Source organism: Carassius carassius, chromosome 15 (assembly GCF_963082965.1).
Source record: "Carassius carassius chromosome 15, fCarCar2.1, whole genome shotgun sequence".
NCBI lineage: Eukaryota > Metazoa > Chordata > Actinopteri > Cypriniformes > Cyprinidae > Carassius > Carassius carassius.
Window position 1 is genome coordinate 10,631,712 of NC_081769.1, and position 19,143 is coordinate 10,650,854.

General features: G+C 38.5%; 1 protein-coding gene across 9 annotated transcripts in view; it reads left to right on the top strand.

Annotated features, from left to right (window-relative positions):
* triob (trio Rho guanine nucleotide exchange factor b) overlaps window positions 1-19,143 on the top strand; it is a 181,439-nt gene that overhangs the window by 134,409 nt on the left and 27,887 nt on the right. For all 9 annotated transcript variants that reach the window (XR_009437662.1, XM_059567335.1, XM_059567334.1 and 6 more), the window contains 10 exons: window positions 738-847; window positions 943-1,012; window positions 3,235-3,324; window positions 3,986-4,078; window positions 8,486-8,597; window positions 8,685-8,875; window positions 13,477-13,575; window positions 14,709-14,848; window positions 15,042-15,141; window positions 18,869-19,112. Coding sequence is in view for 8 of the 9 variants with exons in the window: in XM_059567335.1 (XP_059423318.1) it covers window positions 738-847; window positions 943-1,012; window positions 3,235-3,324; window positions 3,986-4,078; window positions 8,486-8,597; window positions 8,685-8,875; window positions 13,477-13,575; window positions 14,709-14,848; window positions 15,042-15,141; window positions 18,869-19,112 (1,249 nt within the window). In the remaining variant the exon portion in view is untranslated. The remainder of the gene's footprint in view (window positions 1-737; window positions 848-942; window positions 1,013-3,234; window positions 3,325-3,985; window positions 4,079-8,485; window positions 8,598-8,684; window positions 8,876-13,476; window positions 13,576-14,708; window positions 14,849-15,041; window positions 15,142-18,868; window positions 19,113-19,143) is intronic.

The window sequence follows — 19,143 nt, forward strand, 5'->3', positions numbered from 1 at the left end:
TGAAAATAATACATATGCATTCTTTTTCTTTCATTCTCTTCTAGCTGTCTGTGATTAATTTATTATGATGCATTTTTTGTAATTTTGCACGGTAATTTAATCAGCTCATTTATTTTCATTCGCATCATGGCCAATAGCATACGCAAACCGTAGGTCATCTCAAAGGGTGTTTTAACCCATCTGTATATTGATTTATGTTTATTTCAATTAAGGTTTGTAACAGAAATTAATAGTCATCAATAGTTCGATCTGCTTGTTCTATTGCAGCTGAATTACTTTTGATGTTTCAGTGTATATTCTGGATAATATGGTTTTATAACCCCAAATTCTGATTAATGCAGGTTAATACCACTGGACTCTGTCAAACAGTCGTTTTTTAAAGAAAATAGAATGTTGAAAATATAATTAAAACTGTAAAAATAATAAATAAATGTACCCTTTTTAATACAAGGTACTTGTTTTCATAATCATTTTGATCAAATTGCAAAACATTTGATGACAGTTCTAAGAGAATGTTCTTTGCTTCAGACATACTTTCCACTGAAATAATTAAAGATGCATTTGAAGGAAAATTGTATTAACCAATAATATCAGAGCCAACTATCCACAATCTGAACACATCCAGATAGATAAAGTCTAACAATGTAAACACTGAAATACAGAATTTGTCTTTGAAAATGTAATAGTCTTTTATCACATTTTTGGAGAAATTCTAAGTGTGAGTGTGTGTGTTTCAGACATATCTGTGGGAGATGACCAGTGGTGTGGAGGAGATTCCCCCAGGGATTGTCAATAAAGAGCACATCATTTTCGGCAACATGCAAGACCTGTACGAGTTCCATCACAAGTATGTGAACCTAATAAACTGCAATTCTTTTAATTATGTATATCTAATTACCTTTACTTACCATTTCCCTATGCCCTTTTCTGTCTTTTTCTCAGTATTTTCCTCAAAGAACTGGAAAAATATGAGCAGCTTCCAGAGGATGTGGGTCACTGTTTTGTCACATGGGTGAGTTTCAGTATGCAAGATATATGCTAATCTTATCAAGAAGTGCACCAGACTCATGTAACATTATATTGACATTAAATCAGATCATTAAAATGCATATCTGGGTTGCACTGTATTTGACAGTACATGCACTTACAGTTTGCATACAGTGGAAGTACTAAATAATATAAGAAATAATTAATCATGAATAATAACTTTTTAAACTTACGTTCAGAGTTCCTTCTTATTGTGGTATTAATTATTGTTATTATAATCAGAAGTTTGGGAATTAAATGTTATTCTTTGTACTTTCTATTCATCAAAGAATTCTAAATAAAAAATTAAGTAAGTATTAAGTAGCAAACCTTTTTCAACTGTGATTATAAAAATATTAAATATTACTTGAGCAAAAAATCAGCATATTGGAAAGATTTTTTTAAGAATCATGTGACCACTGAAGGCTGAAGATTCAGCATTGCCATCCGATGAATAAAACACATTTTGTTTGAAATAATACAATAATTTATCATTGTTTTAATTATAATATTTCACAGTTTTAATGTGTCACTGTATTTTCTGATCAAATACGATTCATGTTAATAGAAAACAGTGATTGAGCTTATATTTAAAACAATTACAGCTATATACTGTAGAACTATGGAAGCGTATGGGTAGCAATATTCAATTTGGGATGTAATATGCAAAATGACAATGCAATATGTAAAATGACAATGCATTTCTGTATTTACATTTACATTTTCCAATACATTTGTACAACGTTTGGTGCAAAATGAAAATGAAAATTAAATTAAATAATTTTCATTTGCCATTTCATATACCAGTTTTAATATGTAAAATGAAAACTAATTTTAACGCTTTATAAGTTGCAAAATTAATATGAAAATGTATTACAGAAATGATTAGATGTGTATAACATGTTCAAGCAAAAACTGTGGCAAAATTATCATTTAAATGCTATTTTTCTTAAATGCATTAACACTCACAGTCAAGACACCTACGACTGCATTTTCATTCAGTGTCCCGCAATGAATGTAGCAAAATTCAATGTGCACATTGAAAATGCATTCCGAGCCGGTCACGTGTCCGCCCCCTCCCGCCATGTCAATCACTGCCTGAACAAGGCGGGGCTTGCAGAAGGTCAAGAGACTCAAATCTCAAGAAGAGGATTCAAGTGAGAGAACATGGACAAGACAGTTGGCCCGTGTACGTTTTGATCATTTCGGTTTATGGCTTTAATATTTCATTCGCACTGGTGGGCGAACTATTTGGAGACAGAACTATTTGCACTGTTTTTATCAGTGGGACAACATTTATACAATACTATAACCTAGAAATAATTTAACGGGGTCTCTTGCAAGTCGCAGCAGCACAAATTATGTGCCAAGCTACATCTGATTCAAATATTATGCTAATTAACAGTGAGCGGTGGTTTCAGACATTACAGTGTCACACTCGCACTGACTCTTATTCTGCCTGAAAGAATGAAAAGACCGAGTTGAAGGTGGAGCGATTCGATCAATCAGATGAAAGCAGCGTTTCAGCTCCGCCCACAAGTGCGAATGAAATATTGCCTTGTTCACGCAGTGATTGACATGGCGGGAGGGGGCGGACGCGTGATCGGCTCGGAATGCATTTTCAATGTGCACATTGAATTTTGCTACATTCATTGCGGGACACTGAATGAAAATGCAATCGTAAGTGTCTTGACTGTGAGTGTTAATGCATTTAAGAAAAATAGCATTTAAATGATCATTTTGCCACAGTTTTTGCTTGAACATGTTATACATATCTAATCATTTCTGTAATACATTTTCATTTTAATTTTGCAACTTATAAAGCGTTAAAATTAGTATTCATTTTACATATTAAAACTGGTGTATGAAATGGCAAATGAAAATTATGTAATTTAATTTTCATTTTCATTTTGCACCAAACGTTGCACAAATGTATTGGAAAATATAAATGTAAATACAGAAATGCATTGCCATTTTACATATTGCATTGTCATTTTGCATATTACATTCCAAATTGAATATCGCTACCCATATGCTTCCATATAGAACTATTTATGAATTATCTCTTAAATCAGTATTTTATTCAATACTGATAACAGCTTATCATTATAAAAGAGAAACCGTTTATTATAGTTAAAAACAGAGCATCTTCATGTTAAATTGTTTTTTAAATATTTTGTTTGTTTTGGATGTGTATTTTATTTTTAGGCGGATAAGTTTCGGATGTATGTTAATTACTGTAAGAACAAGCCTGACTCCACTCAGCTGATTCTGGAAAACGCGGGGACCTATTTTGATGTGAGTAATAAGCAAACTAATTATAAAATTAATTTGATTGTGTCTACGGATTATTCAAGGTATTCGTTTTACACACTTTAATTAAGGCAGTTCCATTTATTTATTCTGATTATGTGAGATTTTTTGTGTGCATTTGACAGATAATGTGGGTGTTTATATGAATATTTATGTGACAGTGTGTATTTGTGGTAGCATCGGTGTGTGTGTGTGTGTGTGTGTGTGTGTGTGTGTGTGTGTGTGTGTGTGTGTGTGTGTGTGTGTGTGTGTGTGTGTGTATTAATGTGTACATGTATTGGGATGCATGTGTGTATGTGTGGGAGTGAGTGTATGACTCCTGTTTTGTGTTAATCAGTTCTGTTCTTGAGCTGGTAGGTGGAGGTCTTAGAGAGAGGGCCCTTCCTGTGTGTCTGGGTGTGGGTGGGGGACTAGTGATGCCTCACTATTAAACTGTTGCCAGGCGATCAGAACAGACGGTCTCTTCTTTCAGGACTGAGCACTGATGAATGACTGTAGCCTTGAGAACTTGAGAACTTTTGCAAAATTTATATCAATAAGCTATTAAGAATTAAAAAGCTAAAGATAAATGGTTACTGCTCTTTTTACAGCACGTGTTTAAGGTGAAAAATGAAAGAATTAAGTGTGCTTTACTGTATGTGTACAGGAAATCCAACAGAGACACAGGCTGGCTAATTCCATCTCATCGTACCTTATTAAACCAGTTCAGAGGATCACCAAGTATCAGCTTCTGCTGAAGGTATGTGTTCTACAATGCATTTTTTAAAAAAACTCAGCACAGTTCAGTTTCTTCATTACTGTATATAAAAAACATGAAATAATAAGTTTTTAGCACAGACATAAAAAGACCAGATACAAACTAAACATACACAACACAAACCCAGCACTGAGCCAACACAAGCTCAGCACAGTAACTACAGTACAGACCTTCGCAAAGCCAGCACAGACTAAATAGGGATCTTTTACAATACAAGCACAAAGTAAGAACAGACCTACTACAAAACGTCTCTAGGTTACGTATGTAACCCTAGTTCCGCGAGGGAATGAGACGCTGCGTCGAAAACACTTTGGGGAATGCGTTTAGCGTGAGCGACTTTGAATATCATATCTAATCTGTTTTATAGAAGAGCGTGACGTCACGGGCGGGGTGACGTAAACGACCAGGAAGCTATAAAGGCACGAGCCGCGCAGCTGGCTTCAGCTTCGAGTACCAGCAAGCGCCGGCAGGGGTGCCGGGGGTATGGCCTCGAGACGCAGCGTCTCGTTCCCTCGAGGAACTAGGGTTACATACGTAAGCTAGAGACGTTCTTCTTCAGGAACTTGAGCTGCGTCGAAAACGCTTTGGGGAACGAGTACCAACGCTGCCAGACTACCAAACCCCTGCCTAGTGTGTATCCGAAGAGCACAGCTTAGGACGAGAGGACTGAAGTGCCTGGAGTGACTGGCATGTCTAAGCCATGGAACCTTGCAAAAGTAGAAGGCGTGGACAACCCTGCAGCATTTCAGATGTCCAGCATGCACGCACCTGCTAGAAAGGCCTTGGAGGCCGCCATACCCCGTGTAGAGTGAGCCTTGGCTCCCGACAGCGGGGGACGACCAGAGGACTCAAAGTGGCGTTGATAGTCTCAACTATCCAACGACTAATAGTCTGCTTAGAAGCAGGAAAACCCCTCTTGGGGGGACCGCAGCATACAAGCAATTGGTCCGTTTTTCCCCACAGGGCAGCTCTGTGGTCGTATGCATCCAGCGCTCGAGCTGGACACACACAATTTAGCTTCTCTTGGTCGGGCTCCCGAAAGGGGGAGGACAGAAGACCTGCAGCACTACAGGTTGTGGTGTGATAGAGGGCACCTTAGGAACATATCCCGCTTGAGGGTATATGAACACTTTGGTCATGCCAGGTGCAAAATCAAGACCAACAGAAAGGCGGTTTTAAGAGTCAGATGTTTGTCTGAGATTTCCTGAATCGGTTTGAATGGAGATTTGCAAAGAGCCTCTAACACCACACCCAAGTCCCAGGGGGGAACACGGGACCGTACTGGAGGTCTCAGCCTCAGCGCACCGTGGAGGAAACGTGTAACTAAGGGGTGTCTTCCCAAAGACTGGCCATCGAGAAGGGCGTGGTAGGCCGCAATGGCCGCCACGTAAACCTTCAGCGTGGATTGGGTCAACCCTGCAGAGAGCCTGGCCAGTAGAAACTCCAGAACTATACCAACTGGGCAGTTTGCTGGGTCTAGCTGGCGGTCTCTGTGCCATGAGGTGAAGAGTTTCCACCTCAGGGTATACAGTTTCCTCGTTGAGGGAGCTCTGGATTGGAGGAGGGTCTCAACAACCTCGGTTGACAGACCAGCTGCTAATAGTTGTGCCCCCTCAGGGGCCACACCCACAGCTTCCACAACTCTGGGCGAGGGTTAATTATCGTGCCCTGCGGCCGTGAGAGTAGGTCTGTCCTGATCGGTATCTCCCATGGAGAGCCGTCGAGGAGCGAGACCAGGTCTGCGAACCATACTCAGCCTGGCCAGAACGGGGCTACCAATAACAGACGGACCCTGTCCCGGCGTACTCTCGCCAGAACTCCCGGGAGCAGAGCAATAGGGTGAAAGGCATACAGTCGAAGCCTCGGCCAGGTCTGTACCATAGCGTCCAGTCCCAGAGGAGCTGGATGAACTAGAGAGAACCAAAGGGGACATTGAGATGTCTCTTGAGTCGCAAAAAGGTCTACTTAAGCCCTGCCAAAAACTCTTCACTTCTGTTTCACCACCTCGGGGTAAAGCCTCCATTCCCCAGGCCTCGGCCCCTGCCTCGACACTATGTCTGCTCCCTTATTTAGTTTCCCAGGAATATATACTGCTCTTAACCCTCTGGAGTCGATTAACGCAGATACGCGTTTTGAGTCATTTTCTCCTGATAACCCCGAAAAGAACTTAAACTACACTTTCAGTTTTAATCGTACAGATAAGAGCAATACATCAATCAAATCTGTAAAGGGTCTACTTTTTTTGGATACAGACATAATAACAACAAAACTTTGTGCACTTATAAAATAAAGATAACAAACAAGGTGTGCTGTCTGCAGCCTTTGTCTGCGCTGATCTTCATTTACAAACACGTCATTAAAATGAACTGTAAGAAGAGACATGAGAGAGATATCTATAGAAAGCTTGACATGTCTACCCTGGTTCAGAGCGTTGCTTCAGCCTCTCAGCCTCTCAGCTCTGACGATAGACTGAGAGGGCTGCTCCCGCCCAGCGGGACCCTCCAGCAGATCTTATCTGCGAACCCAGCGAGTGCAGGCTCCGCTCCGCCTCGGCAAAAGCGGGACTGACACCGCGAGGAACGCTGGCGAAGACTCCCCCTCGAGAGAGTCCTCCGGGATCGAAGCGTCCACACTGGCTTGTACCAGTGCAGGCAGTCGGCTCCCTCAAGAGCCGAAACAGCGTGCCTTGATCCCAGGCAGACCGCACACAGACCGTGTATTCCCACTCGTGATGAACACACAATCTGAAACGCGATCTGGATTCGCCTTTCAGATGTCTCGTCTTAGCTTTGCTCTTTGACTATTGCTTACTCTTTGAGGGGCTAATAGTGACGAACAACAATAAATAAGACTGACAAGACAGAATGACATGCACACACAGAGTGCTTGCTGAAATACGCGAAGCTGAAGCCAGCTGCTTGGCTCGTGCCTTTATAGCTTCCTGGTCGCTTACGTCACCCCGCCCGTGACGTCACGCTCTTCTATAAGACAGATTAGATATGATATCCAGAGTCGCTCACGCTAAACGCGTTCCCTAAAGTGCTTTCAACGCAGCTCGAGTTCCTGAAGGGGAACCTTCAAAACATAATAATAATAATTGTGAACTAGCTCCTGCTCAAGACGAGCTCAAAACCAACTTTTAGACCAGGACTAAATTATACTAGCTCATGACCAGCTAAGCACCATCTTAAACCCGCTCAAACCAGCTGCCATACTTCAAATCATACCTAACCAGCATATGGCAATTTTGTTCAACAGTGAACACAGATGAAACACAAACCTAGCACAAACTAAACATAAAACCAACACAGAATGAACATAGAGAACTATCACAAACCCAACACAGACTAAACGCAGACCCTACACAGATTAAACCTAGAGCAATCACAAACCCAAATCACTAAACACAGACCCAGCTCAGACTAAATCTAAAACTATCACAAACGTAACACAGACTAAACATAGACCCCCGCAGACTAGACCTAGAGTTATCACAAACCCAGCACAGACTATCCACAAATCCCGCACAGTGTAACCCTAGAGCTATCACAAACCCAACACAGACCCACCAGAGACTAAACCTAAAACTATATCAAAGCCAACACGGACTAAACACAGACCCCAACAGACTAAGCCTAGAGCTATCACAAACCTAATACAGACTAAACACAAAACCAGTAAAGACTAAACCTAAAACTATCACAGACACCACATAGAGTAACTCTAGAGCTATCACAAACCCAACAAAGACTAAACACAGACCCAGCACAGGCTAAACCAAGAACTATCACAAACTCAACACAGACCTAGCACAGACTAAACCTAGAACTATAGCAAATACAACACAGACTAAACTTAAAACTATCACAAACTTAACACAGGCCCCACACATACTAAACCTAGATTATTACAAACCCACCTCAGACTAAACTTAGACCCAAAACAGACTAAATATAGAACTATCACAGACCTCGTTCAGACTAAACCTAGAACTATCACAATTCCATCACATACTAAACATAGACCTAGCACAGACTAAACCTAGACCTATCACAGACTCACACAGATTAAACCTAGAACTATCACAAACCCAGCACAGCCTTAACATAGAACCACCACAAACACACCATAAGATAACACAGGCCCAGCACAGACTTATCATTGAACCATAACAAACCAAGCTAATGTAAAACCATCACAAACCATCACAATCACAAAAAAAAAAAAAAAAAAAAATCCAAAGTAGACTAGACACACCTTAACAAAACCAACATGATGGTACAAAAGATACTTAAGGTTTAATATGGTATTACAAAATCCAAATTAAAGCACAAAATCTTCAATGTACATATTCAACTGTAAAAGTGCAATTGTTATGTTTGTTTATAGGAACTATTGACGTGTTGTGAGGAGGGTAAAGGAGAAATTAAAGATGGCCTGGAGGTTATGCTTAGTGTGCCCAAAAAAGCTAATGATGCTATGCACCTGAGCATGCTAGAGGGTGAGTAACAAACTTACGCACACAGACACAGCTTCCTAAACCAAACCCAACCTCTTTTTTTTCCTTTTTGCTCTTTCTCACTATCAGGTTTTGATGAGAACATTGAGTCTCAGGGTGAGTTGATTCTGCAGGAGTCATTCCAGGTTTGGGATCCAAAGACTCTGATTCGTAAGGGCAGAGAGCGGCACCTCTTCCTTTTTGAGATGTCTCTCATTTTCAGCAAGGACGTCAAAGACTCCAACGGAAGGAGCAAGTACCTCTACAAGAGCAAACTCATGGTACAGGTTTTACTTTTAATTTGTTTAGTTGTTTAAATAAGGAAATGCTTGCTTATCAGGTTACGGATGGCAATACTTAAAGGTCCCATGACATGGATTATTTCCTTTTCTTTAAATGCTTTTTAATGTTTCCTTAGGTGTACTTATATTGTTATTATGATTTTTACATTTAAAATTTAGAAATAAAAAGCATTTTTATATCCTGATATTAGCCCTCTGGCTTGAATGCTCTGTTTGAAGGTTCGTGTCTGCTGTGAGACTCCGAGTAAACGACAACTGTTGTAATTGGCTGACATCTTTGCATTCTAAATGCGTATTACATGTGGAACCCCTCTCAAATATATATATATATATATATATATATATATATATATATATATATATATATATACATATATATTTATTTATTTATTTATTTTTTAATATTACAGCTGTCGAGATTAACGAATCGTGGAAGTGTTGATTATAAAATAATTTTTTCGATCTTGTCCCATCACATGAAAGGCTGCAGTGATGAGCATTGAGTAGACAGAGTCTGTTTATCGCATGAATGCAGTGATCTCATCATTATTGCAACACGTTTTCTCTCTCACAAAATGCTTTCACCACAACTAACAGCAAACACATGAATACACCACATGAATACAGTAAGAGCTTTGTTGAGCAGCATAACAGCGTCATTCATTGTAACGGCAGTTTAGGCAAGAGTGCAGATATACTCGCGATGTCTGACAGCTCCGAAAAAAAAGGGAGCATTCTTTGACCGCTCTCTGTAGTTAAATCACAATTTAAATAACAGATTTCTTTCATGCTACTAAGAGAAACAACGTGAAGTTGATCGTTTAGTCCCTGGCTTGATTCACTGTTGCATAAACAGTATTAAACGATTTAGAAAGAAAGTCTGTGTGAACTTGAATGATTAGCTACACATCAGAAATCACTGATCACAGATCAGGCATTAATGAACATTGTTACTCACTGTTTGTGGAGGTGCTGTCGAATCCATATCATAAAAGTCTGTTTGTAAAGTCTGTGCTGACATTGCGACTGAATTATATGTAAATATTTGGGCGGGCAAAGCAGAGAAAGGGGAGGTAACAATTCTCCTTACAACATCACAAAGAGGAGATTCCAGATCAGCCCGTTTGAGCTTCCATTTTCTCAAAGGCAGAGAAAGATAGCAAAATCTCGATTTACACCGATTAGAATTTCTAGAAACTTGGGGACCATATACAGGCTAGGGGAACTCATTATAATGTTAAAAAACCTCAGAAAGTGAAATTTTCATGTCATAGGACCTTTAATATTAGACTGAATTATTTCTATTTATGTCAATGTCAATGTCACCTTTATTTATATAGCGCTTTAAACAAAATACATTGCGTCAAAGCAACTGAACAACATTCATTAGGAAAACAGTGTGAATAATGCAAAAATGAGAGTTAAAGGCAGTTCATCATTGGATTCAGTTATGTCATCTCTGTTCAGTTAAATAGTGTCTGTGCATTTATTTGCAATCAAGTCAACGATATCGCTGTAGATGAAGTGTCCCCAACTAAGCAAGCCAGAGGCGACAGCGGCAAGGAACCGAAACTCCATCGGTGACAGAATGGAGAAAAAAACCTTGGGAGAAACCAGGCTCAGTTGGGGGGCCAGTTCTCCTCTGACCAGACGAAACCAGTAGTTCAATTCCAGGCTGCAGCAAAGTCAGATTGTGCAGAAGAATCATCTGTTTCCTGTGGTCTTGTCCTGGTGCTCCTCTGAGACAAGGTCTTTACAGGGGATCTGTATCTGGGGCTCTAGTTGTCCTGGTCTCCGCTGTCTTTCAGGGATGTAGAGGTCCTTTCTAGGTGCTGATCCACCATCTGGTCTGGATACGTACTGGATCCGGGTGACTGCAGTGACCCTCTGATCTGGACACAGACTGGATCTGGTGGCCACGGTGACCTCGGAACAAGAGAGAAACAGACAAATATTAGCGTAGATGCCATTCTTCTAATGCTGTAGCAAGTACATAGGTTGTTATGGGAAGTGTTTCCGGTTCCGGTTTACCTAATTAATGCAGCCTAAAAATCCTTTAACGGATTTGGATAATAAAAGCATATTAGTATGTTATGTGTATGCCAGGTTAAAGAGATGGGTCTTTAATCTAGATTTAAACTGCAAGAGTGTGTCTGCCTCCCGAACAATGTTAGGTAGGTTATTCCAGAGTTTGGGCGCCAAATAGGAAAAGGATCTGCCGCCTGCAGTTGATTTTGATATTCTAGGTATTATCAAATTGCCTGAGTTTTGAGAACGTAGCGGATGTAGAGGATTATAATGTAAAAGGAGCTCATTCAAATACTGAGGTGCTAAACTATTCAGGGCTTTATAAGTAATAAGCAATATTTTAAAATCTATGCGATGCTTGATAGGGAGCCAGTGCAGTGTTGACAGGACCGGGCTAATATGGTCATATTTCCTGGTTCTAGTAAGAACTCTTGCTGCTGCATTTTGGACTAGCTGTAGTTTGTTTACTAAGCGTGCAGAACAACCACCCAATAAAGCATTACAATAATCTAACCTTGAGGTCATAAATGCATGGATTAACATTTCTGCATTTGACATTGAGAGCATAGGCCGTAATTTAGATATATTTTTGAGATGGAAAAATGCAGTTTTACAAATGCTAGAAACGTGGCTTTCTAAGGAAAGATTGCGATCAAGTAGCACACCTAGGTTCCTAACTGATGATGAAGAATTGACAGAGCAACCATCAAGTCTTAGACAGTGTTCCAGGTTATTACAAGCAGAGTTTTTAGGTCCTATAATTAACACCTCTGTTTTTTCAGAATTTAGCAGTAAGAAATTACTCGTCATCCAGTTTTTTATATCGACTATGCAATCCATTAGTTTTTCAAATTGGTGTGTTTCACCGGGCTGCGAAGAAATATAGAGCTGAGTATCATCAGCATAACAGTGAAAGCTAACACCATGTTTCCTGATGATATCTCCCAAGGGTAACATATAAAGCGTGAAGAGTAGCGGCCCTAGTACTAAGCCTTGAGGTACTCCATACTGCACTTGTGATCGATAGGATACATCTTCATTCACTGCTACGAACTGATGGCGGTCATATAAGTACGATTTAAACCATGCTAATGCACTTCCACTGATGCCAACAAAGTATTCAAGTCTATGCAAAAGAATGTTGTGGTCAATTGTGTCAAACGCAGCACTAAGATCCAATAAAACTAATAGAGAGATACACCCACGATCAGATGATAAGAGCAGATCATTTGTAACTCTAAGAAGAGAAGTCTCAGTACTATGATACGGTCTAAATCCTGACTGGAAATCCTCACATATACCATTTTTCTCTAAGAAGGAATATAATTGTGTGGATACCACCTTTTCTAGTATCTTGGACAGAAAAGGGAGATTCGAGATTGGTCTATAATTAACTAGTTCTTTGGGGTCAAGTTGTGGTTTTTTGATGAGAGGCTTAATAACAGCCAGTTTGAAGGTTTTGGGGACATGTCCTAATGACAATGAGGAATTAATAATAGTCAGAAGAGGATCTATGACTTCTGGAAGCACCTCTTTCAGGAGCTTAGATGGTATAGGGTCTAACATACATGTTGTTGGTTTAGATGATTTAACAAGTTTATACAATTCTTCCTCTCCTATAGTAGAGAATGAGTGGAACTGTTCCTCAGGGGATCTATAGTGCACTGTCTGATGTGATACTGTAGCTGACGGCTGAATGGTTGCAATTTTATCTCTAATAGTATTGATTTTAGAAGTAAAGTAGTTCATAAAGTCATTACTGCTGTGGTGTTGGGAAATGTCAACACTTGTTGAGGCTTTATTTTTCGTTAATTTAGCCACTGTATTGAATAAATACCTGGGGTTATGTTTGTTTTCTTCTAAAAGAGAAGAAAAGTAATCGGATCTAGCAGTTTTTAATGCTTTTCTGTAGGATATGTTACTTTCCCGCCAAGCAATACGAAATACCTCTAGTTTTGTTTTCCTCCAGCTGCGCTCCATTTTTCGGGCTGCTCTCTTTAGGGTGCGAGTATGCTCATTATACCATGGTGTCAAACTGTTTTCCTTAACCTTCCTTAAGCGTAAAGGAGCAACTTTATTTAAAGTGCTAGAAAAGAGAGAGTCCATAGTTTCTGTTACATCATCAAGTTGTTCTGAGGTTTTGGATATGCTAAGGAATTTGGATACATCAGGAAGATAACTTAAAAAGCAGTCTTTTGTGTTAGAAGTGATGGTTCTTCCATACTTGTAACAAGAAGTAGAATTTACAATTTTGGCTATATGAATTTTGCAAAGAACTAAATAATGATCTGAGATATCATCACTTGGCTGAATAATTTCAACACCATCAACATCAATTCCATGTGACAGTATTAAATCTAGAGTATGATTTCGACAATGAGTAGGTCCTGAAACGTGTTGTCTAACACCAATAGAGTTCAGAATGTCTATAAATGCTGATCCCAATGCATCGTTTTCATTATCCACATGGATATTAAAATCACCAACTATTAAAAATTTATATTTATTCTAATTATTTATATGTTTGATTTATGCTTTTTTACTCTGCCTAGACCTCAGAACTAGGAGTTACTGAACATGTGGAAGGAGATCCATGTAAATTTGCACTCTGGGTTGGACGGACACCTACCTCAGACAAAATAGTGCTAAAGGTATGATTCACGTTCCAAAATGAAACCTCATCCATTTTTTTTTTTAGTCAAACATTGCTAACTGGCACAGCACATAAGCATGTTTCATTACTGAAAAGTTGCCTCTGATCTCAAATTAAATGGATTTTTCCGTTCGACTCTGTTTTAAAATAAAAAATATACCGTACAGTATATATCATTCATCCAAGGATCTTAGACATGAGTGGATATGTCTTCAGGTGTCTTCCAAGTGCTGTAGCTCTGGCTTGAGTCATTCCATTGTATAAAATCATTTTGTGAGACTTGTAAGCATTGAAAAAAAAAAACACTTATGTAACTTTTATTTCTGAATTGTTGCCCTTCATCTCTGAAGACATCATTGAATCATGTAATGACTCATATGCCATTCTATATTATCTCACGTGTAAATAGACAAGACACATGGATGCAAAATGGATTCATTCATGTTCACAATTTTAGCCTGCTTACAGTTACAAAACATTGTTTCCACCTATTTTATTTCTGTAATCTGATTCCCAAGTGAAAAGTTGCATGGGAATTGATTTCATCCTTTGAGAATTGATTAAATCATTGATAGAGTTTAATTGACATGTGGTTGGAGGCTGGGACCTTAAAGAGATCACATTAAAGGGATAGTTCACCCAAAATGAAAATTCTGTCAAGAAGAAATTTTGAAGATCGCTGGTAATCAAACAGGTGGTGGTTCCCATTGACTTCCATAGTAGGGAAAGAAATACTATGGCAGTCAATGGGAACCACCAACTGTTTGATTACCAGGAATCTTTAGAATATCTTATTTTATGTTAAACATAAGAAAGCAACTCATACAGGTTTGGGAAGACATGATGGTGAGTAAATGATGACAGAATTTTAATTTTTGGGTGAACTATCCCTTTAAGAAACAGAGCATTTTGTCTTATTTGATAAATGATTAGAAAAGCTTTATGGTATACATAATAAGACCAGGATCACATTAAGTAGGTAAACAGTTTTTGACTTCATTTGAACTCTAAATTCATGTTGTCATTATTTTTGCAACAGATCTGTAGGCTTTGACAAGTCCAATTGATATTTATGTCTGTTGTGTAAATTGAGGTTCATAAATTTTTTTGTTGTGTTCAATGCATTCCCAGGCTTCATGTATTGAAAACAAACAGGATTGGATTAAACATGTTCGTGAAGTTATCCAGGAGCGTACCATCCATTTACGGGGGGCACTCAAAGAGCCAATCCCCATTCCCAAAGCCACTGCAACCAAACACAAGGGCAAACGGTACTTTAACACCTCACATCAGTCTAAATCAATAAGCAAGCATGAATCTCTGGATCGCAGAATATGTTAACACAGAAGAAACCAGTTTTATGCAAATCAGTATCTTGTCTCTGCCATCGACTGTCTAACCAGGGTGGCTTTTCCTTGGTCAGTGTGCACTTTTGAATTATATATATATTATGTTGAATAATAGGGATGGAGAGGACCTAGACAGTCAGGGTGATGTAAGCAGTCAGCCTGACACCATCTCCATCGCTTCCCGCACCTCCCAGAACACACTGGATAGCGACAAGGTGAGTGTGAAAATCTGTCGACCTTAGTCTAAAAGTGCCATGCTACACCTGGTGTTCAGTTCTGGTGTTTTGGTGACATGTTTAAATCTGCTGCATTGTAAGAACAAGGAAAATTGTTTAATGTATGTACTTAAATGTTTTAGCCTCAAACTAAAAGCAATATATATATATTTTTTTTTTTCCAAGATATAATACGCTGTTGTGGTAAAAAAAAACCTGTAATACTGCAATCAATTTCTTAAAGGGATAGTTTACCCAAAAAAGAAAATTCAGCCATAACATCATTCTAAACCCATAAGACTTCCCATTCATCTTATTAACACAAATGAAGATATTTTTCATCACTTTTGTCGATCCATTCTCACGTGTCAAGTAATATCTGTGTTTACCATATTTGATGAGCTCTATGTATGTGCAAGGAAGACTTGGTTTAAACTGCTTGATTCACATGGATTACTTTTACAATGTCTTTTGAAGCATTAACATTTTGATCGTGTGCACTTCCAATGGATGGACAAGAATTATAAGAGAATATTAAAAGCTGTGTTCATTTGTGTTCTGAAGATGAATGGAAATCTTTGGTCTGGAACCACATAAGGATAAGTAAATGACAAAATGTCCATTCATTTTGGGGGATAAACTATCTCTTTTATTATTTTAGTGCTCATGGAACACTGGACATTTGCAATGCCTATAAAGTTTATTTAATCTTCACCAAAACATCATTTTCAATTCAGTAAATGGATTTCTGATGTTCAAAACTATGATTGTGCTATTGACTAACTAGAAGTACTATATATCTGCAACCTTTTTTCATACTGGCACAAAATTTTGCGGTTATATTTACCACAATATCCTGACAAAACCTTACCGATTTTATGACTGCATCACCTTGTTGTGAAAAGTTACAAGTACTTCTAGAAATACTTATAACCTTTAAACTGCATATACTACAATCACTGATAAGGATTATATGACTAAACAACTTTACATGCCACATTTGTGCCATCTGTGTGGTTGGCCCCATTGCTGCTGCTTCAAGCTATATTCCATAATGGGCATTTCATATCAGATGGATGAGAATTAATTTGAAGAACTGTACTTCATAGTTACATCTTGTTCTAATCCAAATATTTAAAGAACAAAATATTGTTTCCCACCCTGAAATGTACACTCTTCTTTAGAGATGATACTAAGCTGCTGGAAAATCAGTGAAATGTACCTGAGCAAAAAAAAGAAAGAAACAGGCTACACCTATAATAAAACAATTGTATTTACACGTAAGTAATGTTGTCCAGTAACTTGTTTCCATTATTTAAGCATTATTTTATTTATTTGTAAAGCTGCTTTATGTTTGATTTATGTTGAAGTGTTTAATGCCTTTTAATCATGAGACATATTTGGTAAACAGGCTCTCAAAAATAATGAAAAAATGTGGATTTAGATTTATCGGCCAACATATCGGTTATCAGCTTTCATAATTAAAGAATTATCGGTTATCGTATCGGCTATAAGTTTTCATATTTGTGCATCCCTAAAAATTTCAATAATTAATAAAATCTCAAAGACAGTTGATTCCAGGCATTCGTTTTTAGAGACTAGTTAACATGCGTGAATCTCCAAATAGGGCCAATTTCACTACTTCTTGACAAATGATTCTGTTATAATGTTTGATGGTGGTGATTTTTAATTTTAATGAATGAATAAATAAATGCTAGATTGTTTCTAAAAAAAAAATAAATTCAAAAACAAAAATAGAACCTGTGCCATAACACTTTAACAGTAGTAAAGCTACTCATTATCATTATCTTAAAATTAATTGCATTTCTGTCACTATGCAGTTGTGGAAAAAATGACTCATCAGAGGAAAGTGGTAATCACAGCATTATTGGGGACATTTTGTTGTCAAGTTGTTTGTCAAGTGACATTTATTAATATAGCGCTTCATAGAAGATAGACAGTGGTATCAGTGGTAATAATAAATGATGAAACAACAAGAGCTGTAAAGCAGCTCTAAAGAAGACAGTAGTGCCTTGCAATAATATTCAACTCAATTTAGTTCAATGTTATTAAGTTCAATAGTGTCAATGTTGTTCATCAATTAAGTTCAGCTATAAGCAGTGAGGCAATTAGTGTCATATAAATACTCAATTAATTAAGCATTTAAAAAATAGCTTCTTAAGTGAAAAGCAAGCTTTTTTATGAAATTATTATATGTGACCATGGACCACAAAACCAGTCATAAATAACACGGGTATATTTGTTGCAATAGCCAACAATACATTGTTTGGGTCTTTTATGCCAAAAATAATTTGAATATTAAGTAAAGATCATGTTCCATGAAGATATTTTGTGAATTTCCTACTGTAAATATATAAAAACTGAATTTCTGATTAGTAATATGCATTAAGAACTTTTTGGAACCTTCAGATTCCAGATTTTCAAATAGTTGTATCTCGTCCAAATATCGTCCTGTCCCAACAACACATACATCAATGGAAAGCTTATTTATTCAGATTATTTATAAACCTTATGAGTGGTTTTGTGGTCCAGGGTCAAATATGGATGTATGTTAAAAATTTGTATATAAAGTAGTACAATTCTTTATAGTCTCTCGTTTAGAATGTTTTAGGATTTTTATGAGAAGTTTTTATATATACAAACATTTTAGGGAACAGAAAGTTTATCCTAATTGAATATGAAATCAGCCATACAAGAAGTCTGGACACAGAGGCATCCAGTAGTTCCAACAATCAACTAACCTGATTACACACAGACGTAATGAAGGCTCCTCATTGGGGAACTTTTGTTGCTTCGGTTGCTTTGGATTTAGCAGCACAGATGCTTGTCTTCCCACTCACAGTCAGTGCTCTCCTCTCACACGCCTTCACACATGTGTCTTTTTGTCACCGATATGTATTGCAAGCCTCCTACAGCAACACACGTTACTTGCTGATACTGTCCGATCTAAACACACTTGGATATCTTAGTCCTTCTCTGTCTTCTCTTCCATGTCGGTCCCTTCCCCGTCTCTTTATGACATACACAAACACGTCAAGAGTTACTACATTCACTCAAGTACCCTGATGACCCTGCACAAAAGCTCACTGTTTTAGACATCTTAACGCACACAGAGCCCTCTCAGTTCATGGTGAGGTGAAAAGGTGAAGTTCTCAGAACCAGATGAGTTGCTGCACGTCACTTCTAATGAGCATTAATTTGCCTCCTGCTCCTTTAAATCTTGGCACATTGTGTCCGTCTTTGCCTCCTCTCCCTTCCTCCTGCCAGGCATCACTCCTTCAGACTGATTCCATCTCCGTGGCAATGCGAGGATGTGTCTTAGCAGCCTTCAAACGCCTGCCACTTTACCTCACTGGAGTTCTGAATGCTTGAGCGTGAACTGTAGATGAGATTCATTTTCATAAGACATGGTTATTCAACGCTCTGTCTTCCAGACTATAGGATATGGCATTTTCGGAAATGTCTTTTTTTTTTACCCAGACCATTCTTCTGTGTGATGTTTCGTCTTCCATAAAGATGTAATAGGGGTTGATATTTTGGTAGAAACATGGCGTGTAAAGGTTCAGGGTCAGTTGCTCACCTTTTGAGCTCATTGGCAATGCCACATTACCAGTGGGTACGTTCATTATGCCTCTTTTTTGTCATGTTTGTTGTCTTTATCACATATATTTGAATTTTTAATGTGACTCTATGCCTTCCTTCACAGTTATCCGGTGGTTCAGAGTTGACGGTGGTCATCCACGACTTCGTGGCCAGTAATGGATCGGAGTTGACTGTACGCAGAGGTCAGACAGTGGAGCTTGTAGAAAGGCCCCAAGACAAGCCCGACTGGTGTCTGGTTCGCACCACTGACCGTTCACCTGCTCAAGAGGGCCTGGTTCCTAGCTCTATGCTTTGCATCGCACATTCCCGAAGTAGCATGGAGATGGAGGGCATTTTCAACCATAAAGGTAAGATGGACAGCTTTTTGGGGTTAGATTC